The sequence below is a fragment of the Ornithorhynchus anatinus genome, chromosome 7 (assembly GCF_004115215.2).
Source record: "Ornithorhynchus anatinus isolate Pmale09 chromosome 7, mOrnAna1.pri.v4, whole genome shotgun sequence".
NCBI lineage: Eukaryota > Metazoa > Chordata > Mammalia > Monotremata > Ornithorhynchidae > Ornithorhynchus > Ornithorhynchus anatinus.
Genome location: NC_041734.1, coordinates 33,067,319 through 33,092,762, shown reverse-complemented (window position 1 = coordinate 33,092,762; position 25,444 = coordinate 33,067,319). Strand labels below are relative to the sequence as shown.

The 25,444-nt window shown below is 39.7% G+C and overlaps 1 protein-coding gene across 1 annotated transcript in view; it reads left to right on the top strand.

The window, feature by feature from the left end:
• The window catches only part of IQCA1 (IQ motif containing with AAA domain 1), a 244,356-nt gene that overhangs the window by 172,589 nt on the left and 46,323 nt on the right, over positions 1-25,444 (top strand). Inside the window, exons 12-15 of the mRNA XM_029068684.2 lie at positions 7,710-7,771; positions 11,393-11,475; positions 14,231-14,338; positions 21,466-21,665. Coding sequence (XP_028924517.1) covers positions 7,710-7,771; positions 11,393-11,475; positions 14,231-14,338; positions 21,466-21,665 — 453 coding nt within the window. The remainder of the gene's footprint in view (positions 1-7,709; positions 7,772-11,392; positions 11,476-14,230; positions 14,339-21,465; positions 21,666-25,444) is intronic.

Below are 25,444 nucleotides of genomic sequence, written 5' to 3'. Positions count from 1 at the left end.
CATCGCGAACCAGCGATTCAGTGCAAGATGGTGCTGAAAGAAACAGATGTGCATGTGGCTTTGGATATAGTGGATAGAACAATATGTTTCCTTAATGCAGGGTTCTGCAAGAACACAACCATTGCTTTGTGCAACAAATGGCTGTAATGTGTGAAATGAGATTGTAAGTGACCATTTGATTCTCCTTATCTTACCCCCCATCATAAAATAATCATTATTCATATGCTACTTGTTAACAAAAGCAGGTTCAAGGGATCTCCTCACTACAACTACCTAGGTCAAAAGCCTTAATTAAAATTTGCTACTTTTTTGATTCTCTCAATTTCAAGCTAATGAGGTCTAACTGGATCTATATTTAAGTTGAATGTACACTGCTCGGAAGAACATCAGAATATCCTTATCAGTCTTTAAAAGACAATTATTGTTTTATATAAGGAATATTACATTTTTAAGTTAAAGAACCTCAAGAATACGTAGGGCTGAACATTTCAGAGCTGGAAGAAACAATAAAAAATAATCTGGTCCAGCCCTCTACCCCTTAACTGGAAGTAAATGAATAAACCAGCCAGAACAGGAGGTTGTTTATATTTATCTTTAAAGGTTTCCTGGGATAGGGACTCCAAAACCACATATGTTAGTCCCCTCTAGTGTTTATCCCCAGTGATGAATATGTTTGTTCTTATGGCCAACTGAAGTCTCTTCTGCTTAAAATCCATTTCTTCTTGATTTGTCACTCACAAATACGAAGAACTACTTTTTAGTATTCTCACAAAAAAGATTTATCAGTCCTTAACCTCTCTTATCTAAGCTAAATGACCTCAGCTCCTTTACCCTCTCCTCAATATGACCTATTTTATATTCCTTTAGTCATTTCGTTGCTTTTCTTCTGTTCTGGTGAAGTTTCTTTACATCCTTTTTTAAAACTTGATAATCCAAACCAGGTAGTCCTCTACCAAGGAGCCAATCGGACACAGAATAGTGGAAGTATTATTTCCCAACTCCTGTATATTAGACTCCTGGTGCCTTCACAAAGCCATTTTGGTGGATTCTTCAATCAGTCAACTGGGGATTAAATACCTGTTCTCCCTCTTTTGTAGCCTGTGAGTCCCTTCTGGGGTAGGGACTGTGTCTAACCTGATTCATTTGTGTCTACTCCTGCACTTAGAACAGTGCCTGACACATAGTAAGCCATAATTAATTAAATCAATCCATCAATATGAGTTGAGTGGGTACTGTGCACAGAGTAATACAATAGAGTTGGCAGACACAATTCCTGCCTAAAGAGTGGGAGACAGATTTTAAAATGAATTATGGATGTGTGCATAAGTACTATGAGGCTAGGATGAATATTGAGTGCTTCAAGGGTACAGATACAAGTGCATAGGCAATACAGAAGGAAGAGAGAGTAGTGGTAATGCGATGTGATTTTAGAAAGGCTTTGATGATGGGTAGAGTGGTGATTTGTTGCCTATATAAAATTGAGGTACAGTGAGTAGGTTGGTTTTAAAGAAGCATGTGTGCAGTCTGGGTTGTCGAATGAAAGCAGTGGTTAGGGGAATGGTGATTAAAACCTTAAAGTTGATAAGAAGTACATGTTTGATGGAAAGGGGAATGGGCAAACACTGGAGGTTTTTGAACAGTGGGGAGATATGAACTGAACATTTTTTTGGAAAAATGATCCAGGCAGCAGAGTGAAGGGTGGACTGGAGTGGGCAGAGGCAAGGAGGTCAGCGAAGAGGCTGATTCAATCAATAGTATTTATTGAGCACTTACTATGTGCACAGCACTGTACTAAGCGCTTGGAATGTACAATTCGGCAACAGGTAGAAACAATCCCTGCCCCATAATGGGCTCACAGTCTAAACAGGGGAGACATGATGCGTCTGTTAAACTGTCTTCTTGTACTCTCTCAAGCACTTAGTACAGCACTCTGCACATGGTAAGTGCTTAACATATGATTAATTGATCATTATTATTATTAAGATATTTGTTTCTCACCTTGGAATATTTACCAATGCCTCGTCCCCCTGGCCATCAGAATACAGGTACACCTTTTAGACAGACAAGCCACCACATCTGCTCCAGACCTTCATCTAACAGCATCAAGTGAATATCTCCCTGCCTCTTGACCCTCCCCACTCCAATCCATACTTCATTCTGCCACCCGGATCTTTTTTCTACAAAAATATTCAGTCCATGTTTCCCCACTCCTCAAAAACCTCCAGCGGTTGCCCATCCACCTCAACAGAAACTCCTGACCACCGGCTTTAAAGCACTCCATAACCTCGCCCCCTTGTCCCTTACACGACTGCTTTCCTACTACAGCCCAACCCATATGCTAAGCTCCCCTAGTGCCCGCTGTACTGTGCATCCTTCTCGCTGCCAACCTCTCGCCCACGTCCTGCCTCTGGCCTGAAACACCGTCCCTCTTCATATCCAACAGATGATCACTCTCCCCACCTTCAAAGGCTTCGTGAAGGCATAGCTCCCAGAGGCCTTGTCTGACTATGCCCTCATTTCCTCTTCTCCCTCTCCCTTCTGCACCCTGCATTTGGACTTCCATCCTTTATTCACCCCTCCCTCACTCCCACAGCACTTTTGCAGATGTCTATAATTTACTCCTCTTAACTCGTCTCCCTCTCTAGAGTGTACGCTTGTTGTGGGCAGGGAATACGTCTACCAACTCTGTCATACTGTACTCTCCCAAGAGCTCAGGAGAGTGCTCTGCACACAATAAGCACTTGATAAATACAACTGATTGGACTGAATTCATGAGGTAGCCCCAGTGCCTTGCCCACAGCTCCCTGAAGTCTCCTTTTTCAGGAATATTTAACAAGGAGAAGATGGTTTCCCTTTCAGAAAGTACAATATCTAGAGCGCTTAGTCTGCCAAATGATTCCAACTTCAAAAGTGACACAGGGAAAGGAGCCAGATCAAAAACAAAAATACACCATTTTATGAAAGACACCGTCTTGGAAAGCGGAACAATAAATTGAACAAATTAACTTCTCAAGCGTCCTTTAAATATAAAATAAATCTAGCCATTAAGCCTGCTGCCAATATTTTGTTAATTTTTTAATCTTATACATAGTGTCCAGGTTTACAAAAATACAAAAGATCCAAGGCAGAAGGACAGAGCTGACAATGAAACACTGTTTTCCTTTTCCGACTTGCAAGGATGCAGTAGTCAAGGTGGAATGTGATAAGTGCTTGGATTAATGTGGAAGCAGTTTGGATAGAGAGGAAAGAGAGGATTTTAGCGATGTTGTGAAGGTAGAACCAACTGGGTTTGATGGCAGAATGAATGTGTAGGTTGAATGAAAGCAATGAATACAGGATAATGCCAAGGTTGCAGGCTGGTGAGATAGGGAGATAGTGGTCTTGTTTACAATGATGGAAAAGATGGGGAGGACAAGTTTGGGTGGGAAGATAAGGAATTCTGTTTTGGATACGTTATGTTTGAGGTATCAGCAGTTCATTCAAAAAGAGATGTCCAGAAGGCAGGAAGAAATATGGAACTGCAGAGAAAGACAGTAACCAGGGTTGGAGGGGAAGATTTGTGAATTATCCACACTGTTGAAGACCTGGGAATGAATGTGTTCTCCAAGGGAGTAAGTGTAGCTGGAGGAGAGTAGGGAACCCAGAAATGAGCCTTGAAGAATCCCCACACTTAGAGGGTGGAAGGCAGAAGAGGAGCTTACAAAAGAGACTGACAAGGCATGGCTTTAAAGATATAGGAGGACAAAGACTGTTTTGATCTTCGTTGTGGACAGAGAATGTGTCTACCAACTCTGATACACTGTACCCTCCCTAGCGCTTAGTACAGTGCTCTGTACAGAGTAAGCACTGATTGATAACTTGATTATCTTGTATCTACTTAGTGCTTAGTATTGTTAAGTGCTTAGTACTGTTAAGTGCTTAAAAAGTACCATAAAAAAGGACTGTCAATGTAGCCAGAGTTAGATAATGTTTCCAGGAGAAAGGGGAGGTACACAGTGTGGAAGGCAGATGAGAGGTCAAGGAGGATTAGGATAAAGTGGAGGCCATTGGATTTGACAAGAAGGTCATAGGTGGGCTTAGAGGTCATTTCCACGGGGTGAAGATGGCAGAAGCCAGATTGAAAGGAGTCAAGGAGATAAATGAAAGAAAGGAAATAGAGGCAGGGAGTGTGGACAACTAGCTCAAGGAGTTTGGAGAGAAATGATAGGAGGAAGATGGAGCAATAGCTGTAGGGCACCAGGCATTAAGTTAGGGTTTTGTTGGTTTTTTTAGGCTAGGGGATATAGGGGCATATATGAAAGCAGTGGGGAAAGAATCATTAGAAAATAAATAGTTGCAGATTGAAGTCAGGAATGGGGTAAGTGTTTTGATAAGTTGCAAAGCGGTGGGGTAGATGAAGGAAGGTGGAGCAGGAGAGCAGTAAGGGAAATTTTAGGGAATTTATACCTGACCGTTTTAGTTTTATCAATAAAGTACTTGGCCAGGTCATTAGGGACAAGAATTTGGGTGAGGGCAGGGAAGTAGGGACATGAGAAAGAGGAATTTGAGGAGGGAGTGAAACATTAAAAAACTGGTGCAGGCGATCAGTGTGGGAGTCAATAAGGACAGAGAAATATTGTTGCTGGGTGTAGAAGAGAGCAGAATTAAACCAGATGAGGATGAGTTTGAGATGGAAATGGTCAGCCTGGTGTCTGAATTTCAGCCAGCAGTGCTCAGCGATTCATGTGCAAAAGTGAAGGAAGTATACTGTGGAAGTGATTCAGGATGGTGTTGAGGGTGAGGATTTATGTATCAAGAGAAGGTAGGTTGGGTATGGAGACCAAAGGAGGCATAATGAATTTGGAAAATTGGAGGGGGTGAAGAGATCAGAAGACTCTGTGGGGGAATGAGATAGTACTGTCGGGAGGTAGGGGGTAGAAAAGAAGACAGGTCAGGAGCTGTTGCCTGAAAGTGAAATTTTAGACTTGGTGAGGTTGGAAATTTTTCATTGACTAGAAGTGATAAAATAGAGTGTGTGCCCAAGTTGGTGAGTGGGTGAGGTGTGGTGGAAAAGGAGGTCAGTGGAGTTGATGTCTGAAAGGACATGTGTAGCAGACAGGTTGTCAGGAACATCCTCATGGATATTGATGTCCCTGGGGATCCATGTAGGGATGGGGAGAGAAGAAATGTAAAAAAGGGATCAAATGGTTCATGAAGTTGGAGGTAGGGGTTGAGGGGATAGTAGATAATAATAATAACTGTGATATTTGTTAATCTCATAATATGTGCCAGGCACTATACTAAGCACTGGGAGTGGATACAAGCAAATCGGGGTGGATACAGTCCCTGTCCTGCATGGAGCTCACAGTCATAATCCCTATTTTACAAATGAGGTAATTGAGTCACAGAGAAGTGAGGTGATTTGCTGAAGGTCACACAGCATATAAGTGGCAGAGCAGGGATTAGAACCTAGGTCCTTCTGACTCCCAGGCTCGGGCTCTACCCACTAGGATATGCTGCTTCTCTAGTGGTGACTAGTAATTGGAGTGGGTGGTAGAGGCAGATGATGTGAGCTGGGAAGGGAAGGGGCAATGGGATGGGTTGAAAGCAGAATGGGGAACCAGAAGTAGCCAACTCCTCCCCCTTTCCTAGTAAGTCTTGAGGAGTGGGAAAAGATGAGGCCCCCATTTGGGAGAGAGCAGCAGAGGAGAGAGTGTGGACTGGGGAGATCCAGGTTTCAGTGATGACAGGAGTATTGGGTCTGGGTCAGGAAGGATAAAGGGAAGCTGTCCTGTGAAGGAGCAGGCAATTGCCCAGGCTGCACTGGCATGGGGCTGTGGAGAGTCGGGGGAGGCAGGAAGACAGCATGAGGGATAGGGAGGGTCGGGAGTGAGCTGATGGGGGCATGCCTGGGGGCAGGGGGTTAAAGAGAAGTACTGGGATAGAAGATTCTATCTTCTTCCTGATCATTTCCCTCACTGGTTTTATTCTAAAACTTGCTAGAAGTCAAGTATTGACTTTCTTCCCTAATAATGAATACAATCCTACTGTGATGGGTGTGTTCTTGTATTTTGTGCCAAATTTAATAATTGCTTATGCAAATGTTTGCTTAATATTTTAATCCAGTTTTCTGCTAAGATATTTGAATTGTGAGTATGCCTCATGGAAATAGTACTACTAAGTGCTGTGGCTCATTTTCTATAACCTTGGGTGATATGCTAGCAAAATGGATTTACTTAGGATTATCACATTTGATATTCTAGAATTAAAACTATCATATTTGATGTATTTGATCCTGTAATTTTTGCTAAATTTGAATATTAATCAGTAACTGATATGTTTGGCTCTCAACCAAGTAGATTCATATTTTTAACCAAGATCCCAATAGTTCCTGATTTACAACCACTAATTCTCCATATTGCTGAAGATTTTGACATTTCACCATGTTTCACTATTTCTCAATGATGGTATTCCAGAAATGCAATTTTTACTTATCTACTTAGTTCTGCCAGAAAGGTTAGGAAAATGTCATCTTGTTTCAGGTACTTGTATGAAATTTGAACCCTTCCAAGGTTTCGCTGTCCTACAATAAAACCCTATGGATTATCAAGTTGTAGTTAATTATCTCAAATTCTGATAGTATAAAGCCACTAAGCAATGAGGTAACATATTCCCCTGCCATATTTGGTAATATTGAATCAGCTTGTTCTCAGGAACAAGTCAAATCCCTATTCAAAACATTCCTGGTCAATTAGCAGGATTCACTGTAAGTTTTAAATCACTACATGCTTTAGCTTTTCCATGTACAAATCTTTCACCCATCAAACGTAATTGCTTTAAATCAGCTATTGGTACTATACTGAATGCCTTTCCTATAAAACAGCCACTAGTTGCTTTATAAAATAACCAAGAAATTGTTTAAGGAACATAATTACCAAACAATGTATCTCATGCTCTGACTTTCGCTGCTTGCACTAGCTCTCCTAGACTCTTTCCCTCTGTAACAAAGTCTTTCTTAAAGGTATAGTATTCCACCAGGTCTGCCTCTATAATGCCTTCATGTTACAATTCATGCAAGAAAGTTCTAGACCCTCCAGAAACAGATCTGCCAACTCTGTTGTATAGTACTCTCCTAAGCACTTAGTACAGTGGTCTGCAAATAGAAAGCACTCAATAAATACTATTAATTGAGCTCGTGGTGCGTGGTGGGCAGAGAACATGTTTTTCACTTCTGTTTTACTATACTATCCCAAGCACTTAGTACAGTGTTCTGCCCATAGTAAGCACTTAATAAAGATTAAGTGAGGTACACCTTTCATCTTAATGCTTATGTGGTAACTGAAGGGGATTCATATTGGAGAGCTGTGTTAATCAATCAGTGGTATTTATTGAGTGCTTGCTCTGTGCAGAACACTGTATTAAGCATTTGGTAGAATACATAACACTAGAGTTGGCAGACATGATCCCTTTCCACCAGGGACAATGTAGGGAGCTGTAGCTCAGTGGTCCTCCAGTAAGGAGCAAGGAATCTCGGAAGTCATAAAACCAACCCTAATTGTAACCCCCACACTTCACTTTCCAACTGAATTGCATCATACTTTACTACCAGCACAAGTATAGGAAAAATCTTTTAAACAAGTTAAACAAATACAATCTGGAACTGTACCTTCCCATGACTTTGAATTAAATTAAATTAAAATTAAGTTGTTTTGACTGTTTTTCATTCTCAGAAAGGAGGGAAAAAAGGTGGAAAGAAAAAACATAAAAAGGAAAGAGATCTGACTCCTGACAGGTAAAGAATGCACTAATTCACTTGAGATTTACCAGGTGTCATGGGGTATTAGAGGGGGAAGGTGGGCATGCTAATATACACCTTGTTTTAATTTAAAGGGTCAAAGGGCCTCAAAAGTGACCTTCCTTTTTTGTCGTATTTTTAGAATTCATATAATTTTTATGCATTTTAAAAACTATGGTACTTTTATATATCTTAAAAATGAGTGAAAACCAGTCAGTGCAATCTAATATTCATTCAGCTCCTTGTAGGCAAGGATCACATCTACCCACTCTGTTGTATTTTACTTTCCCAAATACTTAGTACAGTCCTCTGCACCCTGCAAGAGCATACATACCATTGATCAATTGATCAAAATAGTGAAAAGAAAAGGGAGGCCTGTAAATAGTCATTCCCAAAGTTTTGTTTCTATAGAAAGAGTAATAGTAAGGAATAAAATTTGAAAAAAAATTCATTTTAAGGGGCAACCATTCTTAAATTTTTAATATTGTCTAGATTGAACTTTTGTCAACATTAATTTTAAATAAACTTTCTTCTTAAGCAACAGTGGTGGCATTGAATTAATAATAATAATGTTGGTATTTATTAAGTGCTTACTATGTGCCAAGCACTGTTCTAAGCACTGGGGTAGATACAGGGTAATCAGATGGTCCCACGTGAGGCTCACCGTCTTAATCCCCATTTAACAGATTGAGGTAACTGAGGCACCGAGAAGTTAAGTGACTTGCCCAAAGTCACACAGCTAAAAGGTGGCGGAGTCGGGATTAGCACTCATGACCTCTGACTCCTAAGCCCGTGCTCTTTCCACTGAGCCACGCTGAATTTCAATAGTACCTGTCTTCCAGTGAGCTAAACATGGAGCCAAGATCAAGCTGTAAGCTCCATGTGGGACAAGAACAGTGTCTGATCTAATTGCTGCAGTGCTCCAGAGCTACTTCAGCGCTTAACACCGTGCTTGACAAATGCCATAAATCTTCTTCTTATTGAGGCTTAGGAATTGTGCCATTGGCTCAGAAGAGGTCCTCCCAACTCCCAAACATGTAAATCCAAATTAAGGTAGAGACTCTAGAAAGTATTTGACCCCCTCAGGAATGAAGCATTAGGGAGAAGAAAAAGGGAAGAAGTGGAAGGGGCAGGAAAAGATTGGGAGAGGAGGTTGGGTCACTCCCAGATGATCCCTGGCCAGCACCAAAGCTGTCTCCCTATCCCCTACTTCTCTGGCAGGGCCACCCAACAGCCTTCTGAGAGGTGGAGGAGAGGAGTGGAGATTCCCTTCTATTTCAGGGGGCCATGGGAGGGCTAACAGATTTCATCTGGACATCTGCAAAACCCACCAAGTCTCAGCACAGCAGGAGCCAGAGTTTCCTAGCATTCCCTGAACCAGCCAGATCCTCCTAATGGGACTGCTTAGTTCCTAAACCCCTTTCTCCAAGAGTTTCTGGGTGGGCAATCAGTATGGGACTGCTTAGTTCCTAAACCCCTTTCTCCAAGAGTTTCTGGGTAGGCAATCAGTACCCAAAGCTGCTCTTTAAAACTGGTATATGAGGAATGCTAGTTAAACCTACTGTAACAAAATCCCAATTTACGAAGTCTAGTGCCATATCACAAATCTGTAAACATCCCATATTTTCATATTTATCCTCCCAATATTTTTCAATCAATCAAATATATTTATTGAGTGCTTAATGTGTACAGAGCACTCTATTAGCCGCTTGGGATAGTACAATATAACAGAGCTGGTGACATTTCTGGGAAGGAGGATATATAAAAGTGGATATATTGTCCCCATTCTGGGGGCAGTAGCAGTAGCATTTACTGAGCTCCCACTTGCATGGTGGACTATACCAGGTGCTTGGGAAATACAGAATAGGGAAATGACATAGTCCCGCCCCTCAAGAAGCTGACACTCCAACAGGAGAAACAAAAATAAAATTGAGTCACCAGTAGATTAAATTATTTCTCTCATGAGTCCGTGGCAAATGAGACCTAAATGAGACCATTTCTACTGGACTATCTGCCTTGTAGTAAAATAAATATAGACTTTCAAAACCCTTTACTATCTGTTGTATAGCAAATTTACTGGAAGAAATGTTGTTTTGGCCATATGGAGAAGACACGTGTTACTCATTAGATGTATACTTTAGGTAAAAAAAATCTGTTTTATGACCATCCTCCCTCTTTATACTATTGTTAGAAAGACTTAATTCAGCTGTCAGTAATGTAAGGAGAAAACCCACTTGGTTCACTTTAATTCCCCAAAGCAAGTGAAATAACACCTGGTGGTCTCGGATACCTGTCAGAATTCCCATTTGTTAAAAAAAAAAAAAGCCAAGAATTGTGGGACCCACTTCAGTCCCTGTGGAATGCTCTGAGGAAACTTATGTTTCTCACCTAAAGTGAGCATTGTCACATAAATTGGCCATATTTATCATTGATGAAATCCACAGAGGGGCCATTTCAAAGTCTAAAAACCATGTTCTGAGACTGTGATTTAAAGATAGATATTCTTGAGCATCATCATTTTTTAAAATGTTTGATAATATATAATTCATATTGTAATTTCTTATTGAAGTGATATAGAAATGAACTTTTAACACAATTACTTCCCTCATCACCTTGCCCTAGTTGGGGATTCAGTCAACTAGCACAGAAGTCAAAAGGGGCAAGGATCAGGTTCAAATCAACAGTGACCCTAGAGGAAGAAAACACCTTATGTCACTTTTAATCAATCTCATCTAATTCATACACCCTTCAGAGCACTGTTCAAATACAGAGCTGTATGCTGTTTCCTTCAGCCAAAAAGAAGGTTACAGCAGGGCTGAAAGACAAATTGCAGAATAAATGGAAAGCTAAAAGGCCTCAGAGGACTTCACCCCCAGAATGTTTTGACTTAACCTATCTACAATTCCACATACCAAATACTAGTTGATTTCAGTGGAAGTTTCATGTATGCAATAAGTGCAGAAATGGGATGGGCATTATATGTTTTCTCTTAACTGGTATAAATTACCAGGGTGCTGGCCACATGCCAGTATCCCTTTTAGAGAAGAAATGGTGGTGACATCTATAAACAGTGGTAAAAGCATCATTACACTCCTGTAAGACAGAGTTATGTACTCATCTTTAAATATTTCGTTTCCTATATAAGAATTCATTCAAGTGCAAGACCATATTCCCTTAAGATTTTCAAACAACCAAACTATTGGTAAAAGAAAATAAATACCAGGAAGGATTAATGACCTACTACTGATTGCTGAAGCTAATTGAATATATAATTATAGGCTTACAGTGTTACTCTCAAAGAATGATTTTTAATATGTGTGTTCAGTAATGGAGATTGATGAAAGAATAGATTGCACAAGTCATGACTGATCTCACAGAACTTGGGATAGGGTGATGGTTTTCCTATTAATTGGAGCCATATACAGCTGGAGGTGAAAATGTTTGATTTCTAAACTAACAGCCAGAAAATATGAAAACACTGAAGGGCATGCTTAATATAATTAAATGAGGTTTATTTTTGATTTTGATGGTAATCAATGTGCAAAATTATACATAAAAGTAGGAATCATTACTTTTATGTTCTTCACACCTATATAAAATGCATATTTTCATCTTTAGGACCATAGATTCTCTCTTCAAAGAACTAGTAGAAGAAGGATTATTAATAAAGCCAGAGAAAGTGAAACTCTCTGATTACATTGGTAAAGTATACATCACAGTCCAAACAATATTTTTAAGCGCCGTGAATTAATTGTGTGTCACTTCTTATGCAGCATTCAGTGGGCTACCCAGCACCCAGAACAGTAGTAGTAGAGTATTATTAAGTACCTACTCTGTGCAGAGTCCTGTCGACTCACACTCTAAACTCTAAGAACAGGAGGACTAGATAGCACTTTCTTAGGTTAGGAAGAGGAAGTTAATTTAATTACCTGTTTTTTCTGATGTTAGAACTAGATATGATCCATTTTTTCCTTGTAATCATTTGGGGAATTTTTATCTGGTCAAAAGAGTGGCAACTCTCCAAGACAATTCCACCTTGGGAGAGTTTCACCTTGATTGCCACCTCCTGTGATGTCTTTTGGAATTAATCATTGCTGGTAATCAAGTTAATAAGTACACTGTATTCCCTTCAGTAGCCCTCAGTGTATATTATCCGATGAAGCATTCTACTGCAAGATTATTTGGGATCTTAAGGTGCTTCATATCATAAATAATGTCATTAAATAATATTCAAGGAACAAAATAATCTACCCAGAAATTAAAATGCATGTGTCAAATGCCAATAAAGTTCAGAAAACCTCCTACCAGAAGCAGCGTGGCTCAGTGGAAAGAGCATGGGCTTTGGAGTCAGGGCTCATGAGTTCGAATCCCAGCTCTGCCACTTGTCAGCTGTGTGACTGTGGGCAAGTCACTTAACTTCTCTGTGCCTCAGTTCCCTCATCTGTAAAATGGGGATCAAGACTGTGAGCCCCACGTGGGACAACCTGATTCCCCTATGTCTACCCCAGCGCTTAGAACAGTGCTCGGCACATAGTAAGCGCTTAACAAATACCAACATTATTATTATTTTAATCTGTCACTTCAAAATCATTTTTCAGTGGTCTGTGCCATTCCCCCTCCCTCCCCTACTTTTTCTTTTAGTCTCATTGGTATGTATCCAGCTGACCTTAGGATTAAAATACAAAGATTCCAGTAGTGGGAGAGCACAATAATTACTGCTGCTGTGGTTGTTGTTTTTATTGAAGGTACTCCATTTTTTCTCTCCATGTGTCTGTCACCAGTTTCACCCACCCTTGATAGATTATGGTCCCCTTGTGGGCTCTAAATTAATGTCCTTGTGCTTTTCCCCAGTGCTCTGCACACAGTAAACCCTCTGTACATGAAGCTATAATAACAACAATGTGGGAGTGTCACTGAAAGATAATCTGATTTCACAAAAGGTGGAGATACACAACAGGAGAAATTCTTCAAATTTTGAAAAATTCCTTGCATGGTGATCTGTTTTCACTTTCCTCCTCCCTCCTAGAAACTTTCTCCTCCTCAGGCCTTACCTTCCTTTCTGTTCCTTTTCTCAATTTCCTTGCATCTCCTGTTTTTCATCTCCTCTGTAGAAGTTATGTTCAGTTTCTGATCATTCAAATGAATAGCTTGGCATCCAGCCCAAGATTACTTGTGCCTCTCTAGTTAAAAGGCATACAAAACAGAACACCCAACTAATTTACTGTACTCTCTTTTTAATGGGTTTATTTCCAAAGACATCGTGCATCTTGATATCAAAATGGACATAGCTAAACAGGGAAATTGGGGTCACTGTCATATCACTACTTGTGTCATGTTTCCTAGCAATAAATGTTGGTTTTAATGGTTGTTACAGAATCCCTTCCTACTCCTCTGAAGGCTAAATTAACCAGTCTTCTATTCATTACATGTTCATTAATGTGAGCATATATCTGCAGCAGTCTATCTGTAGCAGCAATGGAAGCTTTTCATTATCATTGCTCTCTCCCAACCAATCCTGACTGTCCCTCTCAAGGACATTTATGTCGACCAGGCACCACTAAAGATTGTCCTGTATGACAATAGAGTAATTATTACTGCCTGATTCTTTAAATATTTTTAGACAAATTTTCTTAACATTTCAAACATTAAATTCTCTGTACTTTTGATGTCCACTTGCAGTCTGAATTTATTCCTGTGAGAAATCTGGAGGAAATGTAGCAAGATACTAGGGTTCTCTCCATATCTTTATACTGAAGAATAAAAAGATTCTAGTGAAAATGTAATGGTTTTGAAATATTCATTCATATGATGAACAAAAACTGCCCCCCTAATTTTCTTGGTGACTTTATCAAAATTAGAATATATCTTTTAAGATATATAGTTTAGTAGCAATCAAACTCTTTGATGCCTCATAATAATTCAACATGAAAAGATTGATTTCTATATTATTTCTTGTTTATTTTCCCCTTAAAATGATGAAGTTACAACATTTCCCTCAGAAGAGGATGTTAATTCTGATTTTCATATTCTACTTGAATCACAGCCTCATTTAAATACTCTATTTTAGAATGAGATTTTCAAGTTTCTAATGTGAAAACCATGCTGGTAACAAATACTGTTCATTCAAAATATATTTTTATGCTGTATAACTTTCCCACCTATTTCTTTTAGAATTTTGATCACTGTATAATCAAATTTGAAGCCTGCCATATCAAAGCTTGAAATGGCAGTGTAGTAACAGATGTGAGAGTCTCTAATATCATGGCTTTATCAGACTCTTTCCTCAGAAAATATGAAATCAAAATCTTCAGCATAGTCATGATCTCTTGATATTTCAAGGATTGCTCAAGAATATGTTAGCTTGCAATTGGTCGGATTTTTTTCCTTACCAAATTGATGCAGTTCAGAATAATATAGCTTCCCGTTTGTTATTAGGCCTCTGCCTTCTCTCCCCAGGCGAATACAGTTATCTGGGAAGCACTCTTCGTCAGGCAGACATAGAACCAATGCCCTCCCTCACAGATGTCAGACAGCTGATTGCCCTCTATGGAATCTTGCCATTAGGTAAGACTAGCATAAAAAATCTTCTAAACTAACTGTTATTGACCTCCTCTTAGGAAAAGTACACTTCTCTCCAGCTTTGATAGCGCTTGAATGACTGTAGTCACAAAGCTTTTTTTGGAGTAGCTGTTTTCCAATTTAAATAAGCATTGTCAAAAATTACATTTCCATACCATCTCTGTGGGTAAGTTAACAGCTTTCACCTAAAACACAAAGGAAATCACTTGGGAAAAGTTATAGCAAAAACAAGCTCAAGTGATTAAAATTAATCATGTTTGGGGAAGGGCTTAGGTTACAATTTATTTTTTACAAGAGGCTAATGTTACTTGGTACTAAACAATGTGAACATTTAAGGATTAGACTGAGTAGGTTTCTTGGATCTCCATGGACCTAAAGAAGCCCTTTTAAATACCCTGCTAGTTTTAAATGCCATCCACTCTAATTGTTCAACAAGACTTTTTATTTTTTAGACATTCGGAAACATGGTGTTTTTTCAAGACTGCCTGCAATTTGACTTTGGTGTAGACACTTTGAACAGTGAGCTACTGCCTTTCTAATTTACCATTTTCTTTTATTATGTTTTTAGTGTGTTTCTGGGGTGGGGGGGAACTGACCTCAATTACCTGAAAAGAAAAGAGCACTCAATCCAAACTCCCACCTCTTGTTAGTGCTACATTTTCCAACTTGAGTTTACAAAGTAGTTAAATCCTTCAAAATGAATACCTTTTCATTCTTTCAATATGCTTTAAAAATAAAAAAGGGGTATTAGCAAACAGAGATGGATTTCCCACTAGACCCAAAAGGCCAAGGTCTAGAGCAGCAAGTTTGGTAGGGGCAGAGGGGGAAAGACCGAAACTAATGTGACATTTTTCCAGGAAAATAAGAGAAAGTTTTTTTATAAGAGCAATACAGATTTTAAAGTATTCTTTTCCAATAATAATTTACATATGCCCATTGATTATAAAGAAATAATGTGAAAGTGTTCCTTATGTGACGTCTTAAACCCAGAAGCAAACTCACCTCAAGAGTAGCATGGTTGTGTTTGCAACAGAGTGCTATATTTTTTTTAATTAATGAGTTTTAAAAGAAAAAGTGTGAGTGGAGCTCAGTGTAAAAAGCCAGGTAAAATAAAAAACAATCAAAATGGGTTGCCGTAGAATTCATGCCACTGATCTAATCATTTCTTTGCTGAAAGGAAGGCATGTTCTTGTGCTGCACACATGGTAAGGTCATACAACAAGTATTTTATAACAATCAATATTATATTATTTAAAAATATATGATTAAAAGAGATGCAATAAACTTAGTGCCAGCAAACAGCAAAATGTTCAATTTTAAACTAGGCACATCACACTTGGAAAACCTGTTGTTCCACAGTCACAAAAATGAACTTCAGCTATTTTGCTGTTGTTTTGACTTAGGAAGATTTTAATTTTACTTTTAGCTCTGCAAATGTAAGCAGTAACTATAACTCTAAAGTCAAAGAAAAAACAAATAAGACAAACAGATGACTCCCTAACTTCCCAATTATGGTTCATTAAACGGGAACAGGTAAGAAATCATTATTTTCTTTATTGGCATTAGAGTTGCTGGACATTCCTCCATTTCAATCAACCAATCATATTTAGCGAGGGCTTAATGTGTGCAGAGTACTGTACGAAGCGCTTGAGAGAGTATAATATTACAGGGTTGGTAGACACATCCCCTGCTCATAAAGAGCTTAAGCAGTCAATCAGTAGTACTTAACATGTATTGGTCTATAGGATAACTCCTGGTAGAAAACCAAACCAACTGTAAAATATTCTCAAGTCTGGAAAGAATGAGAGAAGGAGAGTGAGCCCAATTCTCCCCCTACTTAAATTTGCTCCTTAGAAATCATTCAATCATTCATTCAATCATATTTATTGAGCACTTACCATGTGCCGAGCACTGTAGTAAACACTTGGAAGAGTACAATACAACAATAAACAGGCACAGTCCCTGCCCACAACGAGTCGGGGCGAGAGACATCAATACAAATAAATTACAGATATGTACATAAGTGGTGTGAGGGTGGGAAGGAGGAAGAACAAAGGGAACAAGTCAGGGTGATGCAGAGGGGAGTGGGAGATGAGGAAAAGGGGGACTTAGTCTGAGAAGACCCCATGAAGGACATGTGCCTTCAGTAAGGGTTTGAATGGTGGAAGAGTAATTGTCGGATTTGGGGGAGAGCATTCCTGGCCAGAGGCAGAACATGGGCTAGGGGTCGGCAGTTTGTTAGGCTAAATCAAGGTACAGTGAGAAGGTTAGCACTAGAGGAGAGAAGTGTGCAGGCTGGGTTATAGAAGGAGAATAGCGAGGTGAGGTGGGGGGCAACGCAGTGGAGTGCTTTAAAGCCAATGGTAGGGGGGTTTGTTTGATGTGGAGGTGGATGGGCATCCACTGGAGTTTTTTGAGGAGTGGGGTGACATGTCCTGAATGTTTTTGTAGAAAAATGATCTGGGCATCAGAGTGAAGTATAGACTGGAGTGGGGAGAGACTGGAGGTTGGGAGGTCACCAAGGAGTCTGATGCAGTAATCCAGGTGTGATAAGATGCATCAAAAGTATTTATTAAGTCTTTACTGTGTTCAGAGCACTGTACAAATTGCTTCAGAGTAGGTAGACATGATCCCTGCCCAATAGGAGCTCACAGACTAATAGTAAATTACATACTTCTGAAAGGGACATCAACTGTCACACCAGCAGAAATACAACTCAGTTCGTTGCCTCACTGAATATACTAGATCCCTAGCTGCCTAAAAATTTTACATGTAGGGTCAGACCAATTGTTCTGCCAGTATGTCTTCTTTGAGAATGTACCCAAAGATTGCTTGGAACAGTGGTGAAGTGATGATTGCCCTCCTTGACATGCATCCATCCTCATGGTTAGAGATGCACCCTTATGACATCCCTAACTGTTCCCTCTAATAGCCCCTCATTCATTTCAACCTTCAGCTATATGTGTTGCAAAGGAGAAGCAGCGTGGCTCAGTGGAGAAGCAGCGTGGCTCAGTGGAAAGAGCACGGGCTTTGGAGTCAGGGCTCATGAGTTCAAATCCCAGCTCTGCCACTTGTCAGCTGTGTGACTGTGGGCAAGTCACTTAACTTCTCTGTGCCTCAGTTCCCTCATCTGTAAAATGGGGATTAAGACTGTGAGCCCCATGTGGGACAACCTGATTCCCCTTTGTCTACCCCAGCGCTTAGAACAGTGCTCGGCACATAGTAAGCGCTTAACAAATACCAACATTATTATTATTATTATTATTATAGTTTGTAAGAAACAAACCGAAAAAGAAAAAAGTACAAGTACCCTACAGTACCCATAGAAAAGAGTTTTTAGGTTTTTTCTTTTTATTTTTCTAGAAAAATTGCCCCCAACCCACTGCCTGTAATAATTACTCCTCTAGATTGGGATATATAGGGAAATTGGCCACTCTGTGGGTTCACCTTCACCCCAGCTTTTACACAAAATATCCTGTGAATGATAGCAATGAAAAAAAAATTAAGAAAAGTTTTTCAGTTATTCGGTAAAAAATAGAGATATATGGCTTGCTTTCTAAAGTATCTGCAGTTCTGATTCAAAATCCACATTAGTGCAATTCGCTTCCATAATAAATGCTCACCTTATCGTTGTGTTGTACTATCCCAAGCGCTTAGTACAGTGGTTTGCTTATAGTAAGTGCTCAGTAAGTACAATCAATGACTGACAAAGCTTAGAATCAATCAGTGGCATTTACTGGGCACTTACTGTGTGCAAAGCACTGGGAGTATATTATTTATTTTATCTTCTAGATTGAGAACCCATTATTGGGTAGGGATTATCTCTACTTGTTGCCAAGTTATACTTTCCAAGCACTTAGTACAGTGTTCTGCAAACAGTAAGTGCTCAGTAAATACAATTGAATGAATGGATTTATTTATTATGGTATTTGTTATGCACTTACTATCTGTTAAACAGTGTTCTAAGCACTGGAGTAGATAGAAGTTAATCAGGTAGGACACAGTCCCAGTCCCATATGGGGCTCACAGTCTAAGTTCAACACAGTTGGTTGACATACCCACCCCTCCCCCCGACCCAAGGAGCGTACAGTCTAGATGGGGAGGCAGACATTACAATAAATTATGAATATGTACATAATTGCTTTGGGGGTGAGATTAATATTAAGTGTTTAAAGGGTACAGATCCAAGTGCAGAGGCAATGCAGAAGAGAGAGGGAGGAGGAGAAATGAGGGCCCAGGGAAGGCCTCTTGAAGATGTAATTGTAATAAGGCTTTGAAGGTGGGGAGGGTGGTGGTCTGTCACATATGAAGGGGAGGTGTTGTCAGTGAGGTAGAAGAGGTTGAATAAGCTTGCCTTTAGAGGGATGAAGCATGATGCCCTGTGGTATGAAATCAGAGAAGTAAGATAGCAAGGTGCCAAAAGGAGTAAGTGCTTTAAAGTTGAAGGAAAGGAGTTTCTGTTTGATATGCAGGTGGATGGGCAACCACTGGAGCTTCTTGAGGAGTGGGGAGCTGTGAACTGTGGACTGAACATTTTTTTTTAAATATGATCTGGACAGTCATGTGAAGTAAGAACTTGAGTGGGGAGAGACGGGGCAGAGAATTCAGCAAGGAAGCCGATGCACTAGCCAAGACAGGATATGATAAGTTCATGGAACAGTACATTAGCAGTTTGGATGGAGAGGAAAGGATAGGTTTTAGGAAGGTTTTGGAGGTAAAACCGAAAGGATTTGGTGACGGTGTGACTATGGAGGTTGAATGAGAAAGATGTGTTCAGGATAATGTCAAGGTTACAGGCTTGTGAGGCAGGGAGGATGGTGGTACTGTCTACAGTGATGGGAAAGTCACAGGTAGGACAGGGTTTGGGTGGGAAGAGGAGGAGTTCTGTTTTGGACATATTAAGTTTAAAATATTGGCAGAACATCCAAGTAGAGATGCCCTTAAGGCAGGAGGAAATGTGAGATTTCAGAGGAGAGAGGTCAGGGCTGGAGAGGTAAATTTGGAAATCATCTGCATAGTTGAAGCTGTGGGAGCAAATGAGTTCTCCAAGGGAATTGGTGAATATGGAGAATAGAAAGGGACCCAGAACTAAACCTTGAGCAACTCCCACACTTAGAAGGTGGGAGTCAGAAGAGGAGCCTCTGAAAGAGACTGAAAAGAAGCAGCCAGAGAAATAGGAGAACCAAGAGAAGACAGTCAGTGAAGCCAAGGTTAGATAATATTTCCAGGCGAAGGGAGTGGTTCACAATGTCAAAGGGAGCAGAAAGATTGAGGAGGATTAAAGTGGAGTAGAGATCATTGAATTTGACAAGAAAGAGGTCCATGGAGACTTTTGAGAGGGCAGTTTCCATAGAATGAAGGGGGCAGAAGCCAGATTGGAGGGAGTCAAGGAGAGAACTGGAAAAGAGAAAGTGGAGGCAGTGGGTGTAGACTACTCACTGGAAGAATTTGGAGAGCAATGGTAGGAGGGAAGTGGGACGATAACTGAAGGGTGCCATGGGGAGGGTTTTTTAAGGATGATGATACATGAGCATGTTTGAATGCAGTGGGGAAGAAGCCACTGGAAAGTGAATGGTAGAAGATTGTGGTCAGGGAGAGAAGAAGGGAAGAGGCAAGTGCTTTGATAAGGTGTATGCAAGCTAAACAGATTAAACTTGGTCTCTGCCCCAAACTGGGCTCACAATCTAAAGGGGGTATTAGCAAACTTAGAACAATACCAGTATAATGTGAACCAACAATGTCAATGTAATGTGAATCAGCAATCCAAGATAAATGAAAACAAAGTCTCTAAGGGTTCTTAGAGGAAAGAGCTTTTGCCCTCCCCAGGGCTCCAGGCAGGCTTCCATGACAAAGTTCTATCATATGTGAAAATCAGGCTTCACCCATAGAAATGTTCACACACACACAAACACACACACACAGGGCCATTATAATCCTAATCAAGTGACCGTACATATATAGGCCATTAGAAATTTAACTATATCCCCCTCCCACACCTGCTGATCATGCCAGTTCAGGTCAAGCCTACATCCCATTCACCCTGAAATTGTATTCCACTTTTTAAAAAGTATATATTTTCCATGTTAATAAACAGCAGGGATGTTGGTTGGCCATCAAGCTCCGCAGCATGCTAATCAACATTCAAAACCTGAAAAGCTAGAGAAATTGTTGACCAAATGGAACAACAGAAAGGAAAAGTAGCAGCAGCCACCTCAGAAAAGTTTGTGTCACTTGTCAGGGTCCCCTCCCTCTCATCCTTCAAATTTCCTTCTCCCCACACTTTCTGGATACTTCTCCAAGGAAGCAGCGTGGCCTAGTGGAAAGAGCACAGGTCTGGGAGTCAGAGGACCTGGATTCTAATCACAATTCTGCCATGTACCTGCTGCGTGATCTTGGGCAAGTCACAACATCTCTGTGCCTCAGTTCCCCCATCTGCAAAACGGGGATTCAATACCTGTTCTCCCTTCCTAATTAGACTGTGAGCGCCTTGTGGGACCTTATTATGTCGCATCTATCTCAGTGCATAGTATAATGTTTGGCACATAGTAAGCACTTAACAAATACCACAGTTATCTTTCTACCGCTGCCTTTGCCATAACTCTTGAGACCATAGCTCTCCTTTCTCCCCTACCTAGCTTGGGTTTTAATTCTAACTATATGCTAGTAAACTCAGAGGTTGGGTGTTTTGCTGCTCTACTCTATTACTCTATAAACCACTCAATGGTAGGAATCATATCTTATACTTCCGTATATGTCCCTAATGCACAGCCCTGAATTCAGCCCACAGTAGCTGCTCCGTAATTCCATGCTGATGATGAGGTCTTTGAAATAAACAGTTGGAAGTTAAGGACACTTTTTCATATCTTCATCTTTCCATTTAAAACAATGTAATTTCATCTCTGTGGGATCACAAGGGCCCAAGAAACTATAAACATACTAAAATCACGATAAATTTCTAGCACCTAACTTCTGATGGCTCTTAATTTACAAGCCCTTCAAAATAAGGGAGAACCAAAGATGTGGGAAAAAGGCCTCAAGGAATAAACAGAATAAGCCATCCACTTGCGGGTTTGTGGCCATACTTAAAAGCACTAAATTCTGATTTGTTCTAGGCTCCCAATCTGTTCATGAAAAGGCTCCTTGGGTCAAAACTTTGCTGTTGGCCGGGCCCTCTGGTGTTGGGAAGAAAATGCTACTTCATGCCCTGTGTACTGAAACAGGAGCCAATCTCTTCAACTTGTCTGCCTCTAACATTGCTGGAAAATACCCTGGCAGAAGCGGTCTTCAAATGATGCTCCATATGGTGTTCAAGGTATGATATAAGCTATTTACCAGCATTCCCTGGTCTCCAAATTAAGTTTATAAATGAGTATTTCTTTCTTTCAGATGAAATTTCCTCTTTCACATAACTGCACAATTACATATGAACCTAAAATTCTAGGCTGTGTTTTTGCTAGCCTGAATAGTTAATTTAATCACTATTGCATAAATCATGTTAGTCCTATCAGTGTCCTTTTTTTTTTTTAGAGATTTCTTTTGGGAACTGCTTTCTAATGCACCTAGGCAGTCAGCTCCAAAGAGGCTCTTTTACCCAGGAACTTCCTTCTGCAATTCTATCGTCGGGGTTTATTGGGAATTAGATCCATTGTTTCTCCACTCAATGCTTTCCCCCACCTCAAGGATCCACATCAGATGTTTTGTAATTCCATTTCATCTCTCACATCCCATGGAAAGAACCAGTTCTGGTATCTTCAATGCATGAGACACTAGTACTCAGTTTATTAAAGGCTATTATTTCTTTGCTGATGTGCTCACCACCCCTTCAACAGCACCAATAATGGGTCAGTGGCAGCCAGATAGTGATTGGTAGAGGGAAAGGGGTTGTTAAATTTGATAGTGTGCCTGGAAGATCCAGACTCAATCCTCCCTCAGCCCCACAGAACTTATGTACAGATCTATTTTTATTTATATTAATATCAGTCTCCCCTTCTAGATTGTGTGCTCACTGTGGGCAGGGAACATGACTACCAACTCAGTTAACATTGTACTCTCCCAAGTGTTTATCTTGGGGTGGAAGGAGAAAGAGAGCCTATAGAATGCCAATAGGAACTCTAAATAATTAAAAAGAAAAAATTCACCACATTCTCCCAGCCTTCACCTGTACAATTTCTGCCTGTTTCTACCCAACTTTTTTCAGTAAAAGACAAAAGCTCAAACAAAAGGGTGGCTAACGGTGGAGGTAAAATGTTTAATTTTCTAAATTTTCAGGCTGTTTAATCAGATTACAGTTATATTTGTACATCCAAATCTCATGTACTTGAAAACAGTGGCTTAACTGGAAAATATTTTTAAAATAACCTGCATGCTGGTCTCCTTGCATCACTCTTTTTTTCCCCATGAGTCTCTGGTTGGAAAGTCCAACAAGAAAGCTATCTTCTTAACCAAAATCACCCTTAATTTCCCATAGCCTGTACCATAAACAACTTTTAGGAATATAAAGCAGCAGAAGAAAGGAAAGGAGGAAAAGTGAATTAAACATTCTCATTTTTCTTCTCAAATTGAGAAGTTCCAAAACCCTCCCTTCACCAATTTTCTTACTTTCAGGATTGAAAGAGAATTTGTCACACAACATAGCATCATTTAACATGTACAGCATAATGTTGGTCTTCAAATTGACTAAGTAAATAATGGCATATTTATATAAATAGCTTCCCATGTATCAGAATGTCTGACACATACTACTACACCTCATTAAATTTCACCTTTATTGTGTATATAGCTGATTAATGAGAGCTCCCTAGGTCTCTACAGTGGATATAGTTTCAATTAAAAATTTGCACAATGCCGCAACTGTCTTCATCTAAGACTGGCCGAAGCCCACATTTACATTGCAAAGTTTTGTACTTTTAGTTAGCAAGAGTCATACAGAAAATGGAAGGTATGTTTTAATGGTGGTAAGCAAATAACAGATAATAACACTACTTTGCTTCCTGTGTCCTAGATACATGTAATTATGTGATTATGTGATCCACATCACGGAATTTTGCTTTGAGATTTTCCAAATATAGATTAATGGTGCTCTGTGATAAAGGTGAAGTAACCTAAAGTTTTGAATCCTAATCGGTTCCACAAATGAAGGAATTTCTGTGATGAAATTAATCTCTTGAGAACTAAAAAAAGAGACCATTAGGAAAACTTGTCCATAATTGAACTGTTGGCCGATGGCAGTTATTTCATGGGAGACACCCTACACACATGAATAGAAGTGGGAAAATGAGTCTTTAATTTGTTTCAGATGCAAAAGTTCAAATTCTTTTTTCCCTGACATTATTTTGGGAAGGGTTACGTCTACATACACAATAGACTCAAGTAACCAAGAGACTGACATTAAAAATTGTCCCAATATCCTTTAGCTTAAATAATTTTAGCAGAGAAATGGGAAAATTTGGGAGTTTTCCTTTTTTTGTTGTTCTAGAAAACTTTGTAGACGATTGTAACACTGAATATCAGACTTATTACTTTAAGATGCCATTCTGAAAGGCACACTCCTATTTAGCCAGTCATGCCACCAAAGTACATCTATCTGATCCCAGCCCAGCTTCTGAAGGGGTATCCCCTTAAATGATCTTCAGCTCTATTGCTAGATAAAGTTTTCAGAAGTCCAGCTTTCTGGTGGGTTGTGTGTGGGAAACCTTTGGACTAAGTGGTATTTTATTCTGGTGTTGGGAAGACATTTCAGAGGCTATAGTAGAGCCTTCAAACACTAACATTTTAAGTTCAATGTAGCTTATATGAAGCTCACCATTTAAAAGAATATTTATTAGATCACTTATAGACTGTTGTCTCGGACTAAACATTAGCATGATCTACAGATATTTATACATCAGTTATGCAGGCATAGCTTATGATAAAGTGAGGTTATATTCCTTGAAAATATGGTTGCATCATTGGGACTTTTTCCCCATGAATGTATATGATATAAATTAGGATTCATTCCAGAACTCCTGGAAAAATATAAATTTCTGTGCCTACTATATACTGTAACATTAAGTATCACTATTGTTAAATTTTTGTAAAAGTAATTCAGGGCATAACATCACAACACTTACTAAATGAAGAGTTAGGAATGTGATTATAATATGAAGCAGCATGGCCTAGTGGAAAGATCATGGACTGGGATTCAAAGGACCTGTGTTCTAATCCCAGATCTGCCACTTACCTGCTGTGTGACTTTGGGCAAGTCACTTATCTTCTCTGTGCCTTGGTTCCCTCATCTGCAAAATGGGGGTTCAATACCTGTGCACCCTCCTTAGAGTGGGAGCCCCAATTCTGATTATCTTAAATCTACCCCAGCAGGTAGTTCATTGTTTGGTACTGAGTAAGCACTTAACAAATTCCACAATTATTATTATGACTAATAATAATAATGATTATGTTTCTTTATGCAAAACTAGAAACTAGTTCTACTGATTGTGCAAGTGGTTTTTCAACTTAAGCACAGAATTTGTCCCACTTAAGTTGAAAAACAGCCTCTTTTCTTCATAAAGTACTTTGAGCAAGCTGACTTCCTGAACATATGAACTTCTCTCTCCATCAACATCACCTTCAATCATTTTTATAAGTTCATCTCCTTTCTTGAAAATTGATGCAAGACCTCTTATTCTCAAAATCCTAGCTGTGGTAGCGAGATTGTAACTTCTTCATCTGTCTTGGAATCTTGCAATGATGCATTGGATTGTTAAAATTGAATGAGGGCCTAGTTGAACTCTAATTCCTAAGTGAGATGCTAATAACTCACTGACATCTGTCTCATCCATTTCTAAATTGTCACATCCCAATCCCAAAACTTCCTTGGTTATCTGCTCAGAGGTTTCTTCTATGCCATGAAAATCAGAAGCAGATAAAGTGCCCTCTAAAATCCCTTCATTTTTGATTGTGTCATCTCAATCCAGGTGGACAGGAGATAGGAACAGATTTACTGGTGGAAACATCAAGGTGATTGGGCTTTTGTGCCAGAAAAAGGCATTAAACAATATAGGTTAGATATTGGGGTGGTCATAACCCAAAGTAAGATATCAAACAGCACCTGCT